The sequence below is a fragment of the Mus caroli genome, unplaced genomic scaffold, assembly GCF_978045245.1.
Source record: "Mus caroli unplaced genomic scaffold, Mus_caroli_1 scaffold_3, whole genome shotgun sequence".
NCBI lineage: Eukaryota > Metazoa > Chordata > Mammalia > Rodentia > Muridae > Mus > Mus caroli.
This window is the reverse complement of record NW_028227258.1, coordinates 35,847,013-35,861,081: the sequence shown is the minus strand read 5'-3', so window position 1 is coordinate 35,861,081 and position 14,069 is coordinate 35,847,013. Positions and strand designations below refer to the sequence as shown.

The window sequence follows — 14,069 nt, the reverse complement described above, 5'->3', positions numbered from 1 at the left end:
ACAGCTGATATCTAAATAGTATTAAACAATTAGTAAATAATGTATTTACCTAAAGTTTAAGGAGGTTATATCATACTGCTGGTGATCCTAAATGTTTTCAAGCATACAAATTCCGTCCCCAACACCCTTCTCCTCCTCCTCTCTCTCTCTATGTATGTTAGAGAACAGATCCACCCCGTCATCAGCACATCATCTTCCATGCATTAAATATATTCTAATGTGACATGATAGCATGAAAACAGCAATGGACCAATGTCAGAAACAATTTAATATACAAATATACATTATAACTCATCTTTTGCTTCCCTATTAAACCTGAATTATATAAGTGTGTGTGTGTGTGTGTGTGTGTGCGCGCGCGTGCGCGCACACATGCATCTGTGTGTTATGGTTACAAATAATTTAGCAATATATCGCTTTGTTTTGTTTTCAGTGAAAGAAGACAGGCAAAGTAGAAAGCAAATAGAATGATTCCATTTATATGAAGACCTCAGAATAGACAAATATAGGTCTAAGCCTGGTCTAGAATTATTTCCATCTAGCAGGAGGTAAGAGAGAGAAGTGGCTACTGTTGAGTTTGTGGGGTTTAGGATTGCTGATGAAAATATTTCAAATCATATATTCAATCATCATATTCAAATATCTTATTGGAGATGGCTGAATAACTTGCTGACTATGCTAAGAGCATTGCAGTTTACAACTTTAACAAGAATTTTATGATGTGTGAATTAAATCTCCACTGAAAATACATTTTATATTTTAAAAGATCCATCAAAGCACATCGTTAAAGTTTCTATGAAAAAAAATATTTTTGTATGTTTTCTAAGAGATTTTGCAAAGTACAGTGACATGTCAATTTTAGAATAGTATCTCTGATTATATTTTATGATATTCATTATATTGTTATAAAATTATTAAAGAAGACTGGAATAATGCAAGATATGCATTATAAAATTTTATTGAATACTCTAATCTTTCTAAAATTAAAAAGTGATCATTGCTTACATTATAATCGCAGTAAGAATGTAATGTTTGTAAAGGGTTGATTTAGCAAAATGCTCTGGCTTTTTAAAAAATATAAATATATGCCCATTTACTGTAATTTGAGTGGCAGAGCATGGAAAGAACAGCCGGGGACAGTTCACCTGTAGCCATTAATAGTGTATCATTGCTTGCTCTTGGAGAAGAAAAAGAACAAACACATTAAAAATCTGTGAGCAGGATTTTAACATAGAAATTAGAATTATGTAATTATGCAAATGTAAGGATGTACTTAAGAGTATAAGGGCAGATAATATGTAGATATTAGAGGGTGAGAGAAACTTACCTACTGTGATTGGTTAGGTCACATCACATTTCTATAAGATGCCTGGCTAGAACCTGAAAGAGAATTCTAAATACTTGGGCCATTGGACTAGTTGCTTTTCTGTTGCTTTGATGAGGTGTCCTGATGAAGGCAAGTTAGGGAAGAAAGGATGTATTTAGGCTTACAGTTCCAGAGGAAATGCAGTCAGGGAAAAGCCAGGGAAAGCTAGGTAGCAGAAGTGTGTGGTTGAAAGCCTACCAAAGACTGACAAACTTAATCAGAAAAACTACTTCTTAAAGGTTCCCAAACTTTCCAAAACAGCGCTACACACCGGGACCAGGCTGTAAAGAACATGACACCAAGGCAGACAACTTATGTTCAAACCAACAACTTAAGGAAAAGAATTTATGGAGAACCTTGATGGAGTCTGCTGCCTTTTAAGAAAATAACTGTGAAATGCTTCAGGTTGGCTGAGGGACGCACTTTATCAAGGTCAGCAGTCACTGGGTCCCCTTGAAGATCTGTATGTCCTGCTTGGCATTTTCAGATTTGTCTGGTCACCTAATTGGCTGCTAAAGATTTCGAGGTAGGCTTCCTTGTTACAACATTTCTATCTAACACAGTTTCAACATACCTTGAAATGCTTTCATGGAAATAAATTTCAATTATTAGCCTTAAAATTCTAGTTCTCTCTCCTTCTCTCTCTTTCTTTCATTTTTTTCTCTCCAAACACACGTAACAATATATACAAATATATGTGTTTATATAGATATATAATATGAATTAAATATTTAAATATATGCTAGATATTTTTATAAATATGCTTCTATAAAGGAGCATTGAATAAAATATGTATTAAATATACTATATATTTATAGTATCAAAGATATCAAAATACTGCTTATTGATTATATTAAGAAAGGTTTAAATTGAGTTCATAACATCAAATTTCCTAAAAATTATCATAAACCCATATCTGAATGCTAAATTTTCCATTTGTAAAGTGTGGATAAAGACGCTGACAGTGTTGTTGTTTTAGGCTCTTCCTGTTGCTGTGCAGAATGTATTAATCAGGCAATTTACAATCAATAGAAAAATATTTTCCAAAATAATGGAGACTGGATAGGCCAATGCCACATTTTTAGCAAATTAGTACCTGAAAGATCTCACACTCTCTGCTGGAAAGATCAGGTGTTGGCACTACTCTTTGAGTAGGACAGACTCAAAACACTTGCCTGATGGCAGGGAAGAGAAAAGCCTCACCCACAAAACTCTCTGCTATCAAGGTACACAGACATCCATGCAGAAAAAAACACCCATATAAATCAAATAATAAAAGTTACTTTAAAAAAAATCATCATTTTCCTCATAACCTACCTTGAAAATGTTCCTTCCCTGTTTCCTGTGCTTCTGGAACTCTGACTCCATCGAACACCAACCTCTGACATCACACAACAGCCTGTCTCCAGTAGGATGCCCCCTCCAGTTAGTAAGTGCTTCGGTTGTTTTGTCCTGAATTCACTAGCCCTGCGTGGGTCCCAGTTTTCTTCAGTGGGTCTGAGTTTTGGCTTTATTTTAAATGTTTCAGTTGTATATCTTTCAAGGAAATGTTAGAGATAAAATTTATACACGTATATAATTATCATAGACATATACATGCCAGACTACAAACAGACAAGGCATACAATGAAAAAGAAGTTCCAGGGAGCATAATTGACATGCCCTTCTACGTCACAGTTTAAGGATTATTTTTGTCTGTCTCAGACAGAGACAGACACAGACACAGACACAGACACAGACAGACAGACATATAGAAGTATACATGTATATTTGCATAATAGTTTGTAATGTAAATTCTCTTCCATCTATAGAAAATGCATATATATTTGCCTATGGCCAAGTTTCTTGTTCATTACCTGCCTATCATTGGAAAGAAGACGTGCATATATTGATGAAACCTACATTTTAGAGAAATGTGTCTGAGAGCTTTGGTAGTTACATTAGATGTGGTCAATCCCTTCATAATATGATGACAAAACTATACTGTGTCAAAACTTCATGGACTTTAAGAATCTTAGATTACATCCATTTACATGTTTAATACTTTAAGATTCATTAATAATCAATTTTATAAACTTAGATGTCCTGTAAAATGTGAGTGAGTAGGTAGTTTCCTAAATGAGATATTTTAAACATATGCCACAGTGTTTAGACATCAGATTATTTAGCATTTCATATTTATTTAGTATTTAGTCAGTAGTACTTAGTAGTCAGTTCTAAAGTATGACTATTGAACCAGAGGGTGGAAGAGCTGAAGATAATAATCCCATCGATGAATGTGATAGAAGAAAGATTAATAAAAATTACCAACCCAGAAGGCAAAGGCACTTCCTCTAAACCCGAAGACCAGAGTTCAGTTCCTTAGAACCACATGAGGGAAGAAGAGAATTCACTCCTTAAAGTTGTCCTCTGACCCACACACATGTTGTGACACACATGTATGTGCACAAACACACAAATAAAAGAATCTAGTAACAAACTTTTAAATGATAAGCTGTTTAAATTTTTCTAATACTGTTTTGGCAAATGTATTTACACCTTAAATAGCCCTATTAACTATTTTTTACTTTCAAATAATTTAATGCTTTTAAAATCATGCATATTTTTATTAATTACATAGTTATACATAAATGAACATTAGTCTCTTTCAGATTATATGTTGATGAACAGATTCAAAGGTAGAATGCAAGAAGATCTGAAAACAATCTTTTAATGGGTATGCAAATATGAAAGTTAAATATAAACTAAAAATTAGTTGTAGGGTTTTATGTATGACCTTCAAAAGGGTCTTTAGCACAATGCTCTAAAGGAGACTGTCAACACTTCTAATTATTATTATTTTTTATTCTGTAGGAGAAAAGAACGATGGCATTTTCAAAGGATCTTAAGAAACCTTTTCTTTCTTTGATTGTAATTTATTATATTTTGAATAACTCTACCCAGAAAGGCAATAAAACAGTGAAGAGGCAATTGAATTTTCTTTGTACATTAGCACTGAAATATGATACCAGTAATGTGCAAAATGATTATACATACTCGATCATCCATCCACTTACCATCTGTTTGTCTGTATAAATGTCTGTCTGTCTGCCTTCCTGCTTACCTGTCTATCCATTTATCATCTACATATCACACACACACACACAAATATACATATATATATGTGTATATATATGTATATTTGTGTGTGTGTATGTATCTACCTTCTACCTATCATTCATGTATGTATGCATGTACGTATGTATGTACATATGTATGTATAATCTATGTCTCTGTCTTTCTGTTTTTCTGCCTGAGACAGGCAAAGTGCTTCTTAAACAGTGAAACAGAAGGTTATCTCTGCATGCTTGCAACTCCTTTTCATTGTATGTGCTTGCGTTTTACACTCTGGTTATTCTGGCCTCTACTCTGCTCATGAGGATATTCCTTATTCTTTTCTCAGTGCTTCACCATAAGGAACTCACAGTTCTATTCAGTAATTTCATGTAGATTTTTACTGAAACAGCATCTACATTTAGAATCTCCCTGCCCACTCTATTGTAAAGATTCATTCTCATTCATGTTTCAACCTCTTAGTAACTGTTCTTCCTCAAATTTTTAAGCAACCATTAGCAGACACATATATCTTTGTTTCTGCCATCTAATTCTCTACTGAGGCTGAGGATACACAGCACATTATTTTAAGTAATGGACATCTGAAAGCAAAAATTGCTAAATGTGGATAAACTGATAATTTTATCAGTTTCTATATTTTAGTGGTCAAGGGATTATTTTAACCTCTTCTATGAATTCATATAGACAGTACTTCATAATATTTATTCGGTAAGTTATTAATAAATACGCAGACAGACATTCTGTAATCTGTGACTATTACATTTTTATTCTATTAAATATTCAGTAATATTTTATTTTCCAGACACTTACGTTTAATGTGGCTAGTCAGTTATAAAAGCACCTTGGCCTTAATAAATATCTTTTCAATTGAATTTTCAAAGCATTTGAAAGGCTGCAAAACCCCAGAGACTTTGTTTCTTGCACAAGCTAAATTACATTGCCTTTGCTAAATATACTTGCTTCAGCTTGCTAATTATAAACACTGATTTAATGTGGCCTGGGTGGATATTTCCTGTTACTTCTTTTACTGCATATCTTGCTTCATCCAAATGATCCAGAATTTTAGAATTCATGTTGAATTTACTTACTTGTTAATTTAAATTACTAAGTGGTTGATATTATAGGATATAAAATTTACATTTACTATGAGATATATAAATATTTAAAGATTAGATAAATTCTACATTACAAAGTCCATATTATTTTTACCATTTACTTAAAATCAGATGTAATTTCATTTTTCTGTATTTTAGATTACTTAAGACATGAAACTTTAAAGGTACCTTGTAACTAAGCTGTTAAAATACACAGTAACATTGATCTGCTAAGCATAGACACCCTAACGTGACCCAATAGCACAGCTAATAGAAAGAATGAACTATTGGCAGTGCTTTAAAATATAGATTCTAAATTACAAAGGAACTTTCAGTAGAGTTTCCAAACCTCTAATGTTCCTTATAATTAAATCAAGAACACATTTATAACATGTCTTCCCCCACCATTTGGCAAATGTCTGTGCAGTATGGTTGGAAGCTGGCTCCTCAGTCTCTCTCCTGTCAGTTCTGGGTGTTATTTCCACAGCTTGTAAATACTATTATTGTTGTGTAATAGAGACAAAGATTTTCATTAACATATTCATGCATTTTAATTTCTGGTGGCCAAAACAGAAAACAAATGAGAACAAACTAATTTATAATCTTTGATGCCTATTTCAGAAATAAAATGTTATTTCCCAAGGATGAATACAAGGTTCAAGTCCAAGCTGGAGACATTATCAAGACTGCTCTGACCCTCATCCTTTTTATTGGCCACTAGCTATTATATGAACCCTAGCTGCTCACCATAAATGAGGGGATGTAGTGCTTTTTGTCTTTGCATAAGATGTATGAAAACAAAAGCCTATTTCCTCCATTTATAAAATCTTCAAAATTAAAGTTAGTGCAGCAAAGAAATGGATGTGAAGAGACTTGTTTGCACCTGCATGTAATTTTGATTAACACGTTCTCGGCAGTATGCTTGTGTATACTGCTATATTTATTTTTATGGGGCTATTTTTTTCCATTATGAGAGAATTGTTAATTTATGAGAGGAAACAAAGTTTGTTCACAGTGGAAGGGAAACAGGACTTTACAATTGAACTACAACTGTTCACATCAGAATCAAAGGTACCATCCATGATGTCCACCTTCCCCTTTTGCCCATCTTGGTTTTAGTGAATAGTTTGCATGTTCAATTGGTAGATGTGACTTTTAAAGCTAGGTCATGAAGGACCATGGTGTTTCTGTCTTGTTCCCTACACAGCTTAACTTGAAGATCTGAGCATCTGTGTCATGCCGATGTGAATATCATACCAAGAGCACTTATGCAGACACTCTGGTGGACCATCCGGACAGGCTATGTTTCAGGCTTCTATGCCGATGTTAGTCGACGTGAATATCACATTTTGAAGAACTATGTTTTTCTGTCAGGAAATTAAAAACCTTATAGTGCACGTTAAACAAAGATTATATGTTGAAGCATCTGCCTCTTCTTGAGAAAATATAGTGAAGAAGGAAAAAAAAGTCGAGGTTTTAATTTCTAACATCTAAAAATGATTTAAGACTAACTCAGTAATGCTTTTCTTTCTTTAACAAGAAAAAATATAACAATACATAAATATGTATTCTGTTGACTTTGATATATACTGCATTTACTTTATTTTGAGCTCAAGATATATCTTGGTGGCACAATTAGGGGTAGAAAACTTTGCAAAACTAATTCCAAAACGTATATATATATAAAGGGTTTAATTGGAATCACACAAGTGTTTTTATGTGTATTATGCATGCTACACTGACCCGTTATGCTACCTATGCCATTATAAACAAAATATTCTATATACAAAATTATCATTAGTCCAACACTGGTGCATAGACTTGGGTAATTCCGGGCAAGCAGTGCTCTTATTTCTGAGGAACACATATAGATTGCTATCTACAAGTTTGATGTTTTTCTTTTCATTTCTCTGCACCCTACACTTTGCATGTGTATTTTTATTTATTTATTCTTCTCTCACACATCCCCACTGAGGCCTCTCTTTGCTGCACTCCTCCCCTCCCCCTCCTCCAGATCCTCTCTGCTCCTCTGTTTCCCAGAAAAGAGCAGGCTCATGGAATATCTTAAGATATGCCTAAGAAGATGCAATAAGACTAGGCACAAACCCCCATACCAAGGCTGGAGGAATCACCCCAGTAAGAGGAGGGAAAAGGCCCCAGAACTGAGCATCAAATGAGTCTAATGACACGCCCACTCCCATTGTTAGGAGTCCCACAAAAACCCCAAGCTAAACAACCATAGCATGTATGGGGAGGACAGAATGCAGACCCATGTATTCCCTGTGATTGGTGCTCACTCTCTCTGAGTCCTTAGGAGCCCAGCTTAGTTGTATATTTATTTCTAATTCTTTGGAGTTTTAACCTTAACTTGCTCTCTCTGTGGAATTGTCATATTCAATAGATGAACTTGGATAAACAAAGAAAAGTCAGAGTGATGATCTGAAAAAAAAAAGCATTATCCAATGAAGAATCTCTTGAAAAATAGAGAATTCTTATTATGAAAAATAATACGTATATTTTCCTTAATTCAAGAACACTCCCCATAACAAACCATATTTTTCCTCTGGAAAATTCAAAATGCCTTCTATTGATACAGTCTTCAAGCTAAATAAACAAGGTTCTATTTTTACTGCGCTATACTATGTAGAGAACTGAAGGATGGTGACAAATCTCAGCACTCTAACGATAAACGCTTTATTTCTTTTAAAAAGGCCTGTAGCGTTATTCTTCTGAAGTGCATACTTTCTACTTTCACCCATCATTCCTATCCATAAGGATTTTACACTCATATGACAGATAAAGGACAAGAAATTCATTCTCCATTAGCAGTGATATTTGAAAACTGACATAAAACTTCTGTTGACAAAGCTAATAAATGGCTTTTCTTTAAAGTGAAATTTAACATATGCTAAAAACGTTACACACAGACAAACCCTGAGATTTTTGTCTGTCCAAGTGAAGTTTTGTTTTGTAGCCAAGGACCTGCTAGATCTCTGCTTCCCACCGCCTTGCAGACTTCTAATATAATTAGCTAGCACCTCTACAGCCATTTTTGTTCTAATAGCATTATTTTCTGAAACTGCTTCTTTGCACTGGTGTTGCAAGGTCTGACTGATTTAACATAGAGACAGCACAATACAGCGCTGAGAATTCTCTGGTTCCACCCAGGATTTAAATTGTGGCTACTGACATTTACTAGACCTGTGGTGATAATGGCAGGCATGGTGTTAAGAGCTCCTGCCTTAGCTTGTGTGTCACAAAGAGGTGGGTGGGGAAAAGGAGACAGAGACAGAGAGACAGAGGCAAAAACAAAAACACAGGAAACACAGACACGAGAGAGAGAGAGAGAGAGAGAGAGAGAGAGAGAGAGAGAGAGAGAGAGAGAGAGAGAGAGAATGAATTTGATTTCCACAGCATCAGCCCCTTAAGGGAAGGTGAGATTCCTAAGAGATCAGTAGAGAGCACTAGGGAACTCGCTGCTGTGTTGCCATGGTGATGATGGCAATGGCAATGACAGTGGCACCAGATTTCCCAGTTCCTGGGAAGCCCCTCCGGCTCCCGCGGGTGGGCGGCGGCGATCGGTGCGGCAAATCCGCGCTCGCACCCCGGCCTGCGGGGCAGGGGCGCGGCGCTCGATTTCCTTTCCTGCCTCCGCAGCCCCTGTGCGCATGCTCGGCCTACGCGGCCTCAGCCTTTGATTGATCGGTCGGCAGCGGCTGCGACCCTGGGCGTCAGACAGGCGGTGATGGGGAGCCCGGCGCTGGGAGCGGCGCAGTGATCAGCGGTGGCGGCCGGTGAGTACCGGTGAGTACCGCGGCATGGGGCTCCGCAAGAAGAACGCCAGGAATCCCCCGGTGTTGAGCCACGAATTCATGGTGCAGAACCACGCGGATATGGTCTCCTGCGTGGGCATGTTCTTCGTGCTGGGGCTTATGTTCGAGGGCACCTCCGAGATGTCGATCGCGTTCCTCACTCTGCAGCATGGAGTCGTTGTCCCAGCGGAAGGGCTGCCCTCCGGGTCCAGGACCCTGTACCATTATGGGGTCAAAGATCTGGCCACGGTGTTCTTCTACATGCTGGTGGCCATCATCATCCATGCCACCATTCAGGAGTACGTGCTAGATAAGCTCAGCAGGAGACTGCAGCTCACCAAAGGCAAACAAAACAAACTGAATGAGGCCGGGCAGCTGAGTGTGTTCTATATAGTGTCCGGTATCTGGGGCATGATCATTCTGGCCTCTGAGAACTGCCTGTCAGACCCCACACTCTTGTGGAAGTCTCAGCCCCACAACATGATGACATTTCAGATGAAATTTTTCTACATTTCACAGTTGGCTTACTGGTTTCATAGCTTTCCGGAGCTTTACTTCCAGAAAGTCAGGAAGCAAGATATCCCGGGTCAGCTCATCTACATTGGCCTCCACCTCTTCCACATTGGAGGGGCCTATCTCTTGTACTTGAACCACTTGGGCCTGCTGCTGCTGATGCTGCACTACGCCGTGGAGCTCCTCTCCAGCGTGTGCAGCCTGCTTTACTTTGGTGATGAGCGGTACCAGAAAGGGTTGTCTCTGTGGCCTATCGTGTTTATATCCGGAAGACTCGTGACATTGATTGTCTCGGTGGTTACAGTAGGGCTTCACCTGGCCGGGACAAATCGGAATGGCAATGCTCTCTCTGGTAATGTCAATGTGCTGGCAGCTAAAATCGCTGTTCTGTCCTCGAGTTGCAGTATTCAGGTGTACATTACATGGACCTTGACTACTGTCTGGCTTCAGAGATGGTTAGAAGACGCGAACCTTCATGTTTGTGGAAGGAAGAGACGGTCCAGGGCGAGAAAAGGCACAGAAAATGGAGTGGAGAATCCGAATAGAATAGATTCTCCACCAAAGAAGAAAGAGAAGGCTCCTTAAGCAGCTGCAAGCTAATTGATTCTTACCTCCAAGGGAATCCACTCCTTCCGATGTGGTGTCTCTGTGCTAGGGAGTTTCTGTTCTTCAGAACGGGTCGTGCTTTTTAAATATTGCTATTGTTATTGTCTAATGTGTTTTTAAGGGTTGGCAGCGATATGAGTGGTGGTGGGAATTAAGATTAAACCACTCAGCCTCTAATTCCTGTCAGAATAGTTATCAGACCAACATCATATTTAGTTTAGATTGTTACCTCAACGATTGTCCAAACGTTTCGTGGTGATGACTGCAGAATTGTGTGTATAAATAATAGTTTCCTGCTTCCAGTGTTCTTTATCGCATTAACAAGTCTGGCAGCAAAGTGGTTTTCTCCATGTTCTCTTGCAGGAGAAAGTGGAAAATCTGATAAAGGTGGAACTTAAATCAGTATTATGTAATCGTTGGGATTCTTTTTTAAAGTTGTTTTAAATTTACAATTGAAAGTATTTGTCAAACCCCCAAAGTATGTGTTTAATTTTGTAATTAGTGACTGCTAGTGCTACGCCCCCATTAAAGCATCAAAATCCGAATAGATGACATGTGTGGTGATATTGACATTTATCGAATCAAAATACCTTTAATAAATATCATGGGTTACTGAAGAGGTGAACAACTTCTTCCTGTTTATTTTAAACACTTGTCCAGGAAAACTCACAAAATTCAATATTACTGAAAAAATGTATCTACTCAATATTTATTAAGAACGGTTTTGGCAGATTCATAAAATTTGGTGAAAGCAGTGTATCAGAAGAATATTATTTAATATATAAACAATTTTAAAGATAAGGCTATGGATAAATGTGTCTATACATAACACTATTTAAATAATATATAAATATATATTTGTGTATGTGTGTGTACATGTGTATGTGTGTGTATGTGTGTACAGCTAATTATATCTGGGAAATATTTGACATATTAAACTCCATTTAAAGATGAAGTGGCCCAATAAAATTTATGAATGGACTTTAGAATGGTGCTGTTAGTGTAGCTTCCACCCTTCATTGGGAGACATTGGTACAAGGTGATCTTGTTCATTATACATGTGTACATATGAATATAGTTTGTATCCTTTACAGAAGCCAAGACAAACAATGGACTCTGAGGTAAGTATTTACACCTGGCTCAATCCCGATGCTGAGTTCCTTTCCACAGTGTGGGTGTTTTTGCTTTTCAGGAATAGGGTAATGGACAGCACCCTGGATGAAGCCTGTATGTTTCCTGCATTTCCTGGTTTTCTACAGTTTCTTCTCATCTCTGCTTGTGATGGGATCTTAGGTGTATGAATGATTCAGGTTTCCCAAAAACTGAGGTTCCTAAAACATTATGCTTACCTAGCAGAGCACAGCCTGAAAAGCCAAGAAAAACAAACAAAACCAAAAAACAAGAACAACCACCAAAAATAAAAACATTTTTCTACTCTGTCTTCCTTCAAAGGTAAGTAACAAAGATTTCTTTCATTTTGGACATGGAAGTGGTTTTCTCACCCCTTTTGTTCTCATTTGTCTAATGTGGTATTGATATTCTATGCTCTGAGTTGTAAAGTTATGCACATTTTAACACCTGGTATGCAATTGTAAAGCCAAATTTCAACTTTTCACATGACTCAGAACTCTCACACATATTTCTTACTTCTAAGAATCTGAACTGTTATTTGTAATCAAACACCTGGTAACAATTTTCTTATCTATGAGGCACTTCAGATAACCCATGCAACTCTAATAGAACTCACTGTAAGAAGAGAGGACAGCTTCCAATTTATTTCACAAGTGTTAACTTGAACTTAACAGTATGTTAGCAATATGTTGGCGTAGGATCTGGATCAATATCTGTGAGATTCTTTTAGCTCTCTACCCCTCAAATTGACTTCCAACATGGCGTCTGCTTGATCCCTGTTCCTGGTTTGATTTCTTCAGTGTTCTGGCAAGAAGAATAAGCAGACCTGAAACCCAGAGCAAAGCTTCTCCTTAACCCATCGGCTGATACGATACTCACGGGGTGCCTGGCTTTAGCTGTGCTGTTTGCTTCGATGGTGGGAAGGGAAACTACTTTTAAATAGAATATAACTCCACAAGAGATAACAGTTTGCTGAAAAGCTGGGAAGATCCTAGCTATAACTCTCAGTGAGTTCAGGAGATAATGTCAAGAAATAAGTGTGTGCCAATGCGTTATTCAAAAACAAACAAACAAACAAACAAACAAAAACCCCACTACATATTTAATTCAGCTAGGTATGAATTGTTGAGTCTCTTTAAAATTGTCCTGCAAGAAGCGCAGGATGCAGGGCAGCATTGGTGTTAGTTAACCACGGGAGATTTTAGATTTATCATTATAGGCTGGAAAATACTTAAGATGTGTCTGATAATGAAATCCAAATGTTCTCCACTGTGGCATGAGCTTCAATGATTTTAAAATTCTCTTGCTTAAATAAGACTAAATCTAAATAAATAAATAAGACTAAATAAATAATAAGACTTAAATAATTCCTGGGATGGATTCCAAACATAGTTTATGTTTAAAATATAGATCCACTAGCATTTAAATAGAGATTGCACTGTCTCATTTAGCAAACAGTAAGGATGTGTCATTGGCCTGTATGGGACGAACAAGGCCTGGGTGTCAGTGTGATCATTCCCTGGTGCTCAGTATCACTCCATTTCAATTCAATAAGGAGTCTTTGATAACACCACTGAATCCAGCTCCCCATGTTTGTTTAACAGTATGAGAATGATGCACAGCTACCCGCATTTGTTTTTGGACTATATTCAAGAAGATTGCAATTATCACATGAATAATTAAAACCCTTTTTAAGAGTAAAATATTCTAATAGCCTTTTAATTTGGAGACCAGTATTACAGTTTCCACTTCTTGTTCATTTACCTGAAAATCACTTTACCAGGTAAAAGAATTTACCTGTGCTCTGCATAGGAAAGACTATATTGGCATAGCAGTGTGTGTGTGTGTGTGTGTGTGTGTGTGTGAGAGAGAGAGAGAGAGAGAGAGAGAGAGAGAGAGAGAGAGAGAGAGAGAGAGAGAAAGTTTTAGATACACTTGTATATGTTTGCTATAACTGTGTGCTCACTCATATATGCCAAAATGTGCCCATATGTCAAAGGGGACCCTGGGTTCTCACCTTCTGCCTTGTTTGGGACAGAGTCTCCATGTTGTGTTCTGCTGATGGCTTTTGAGTTTCTAGAGATTCTCCTGGCTCCACCCCATGTCTCAGGATCGCTGGGATTGTAGAGATGCACTGTTGCATCTGGATTTACCTGAGAGTTGAGAATTTGAATTCAGATTCTCACACTTGTTGGGCAGATGCTTTACCCACTGAGACATCTCTCCAATCCTTGAAACAGTTATAGATGAAATAGTTCAGGGGAATTATGTTTGAGAAGCATGTGGACTCTGAGTTAAACAGGGCCTTGGACTTGGGCCCTTGCTTTATGTCAGAGATTTCCTTCTATTTAGGGGATAAGAGATTTCTCAGGAGCAGCATGGAGGGGAAGAAAGAGAGAGGGAGAAAGACTGAGAGGGAGGGGGAGGGGAAGG

General features: G+C 37.5%; 1 protein-coding gene across 1 annotated transcript; it reads left to right on the top strand.

Moving 5' to 3' along the window:
- The first annotated feature begins 9,121 nt into the window (after nucleotides 1-9,121).
- On the top strand, nucleotides 9,122-11,270 carry Tram1l1 (translocation associated membrane protein 1 like 1). The gene has a single exon (XM_021159031.3). The coding sequence runs from the start codon at nucleotides 9,393-9,395 to the stop codon at nucleotides 10,482-10,484; it is 1,092 nt and encodes a 363-aa protein (XP_021014690.1). The 5' UTR covers nucleotides 9,122-9,392; the 3' UTR covers nucleotides 10,485-11,270.
- Nucleotides 11,271-14,069: the final 2,799 nt, after the last annotated feature.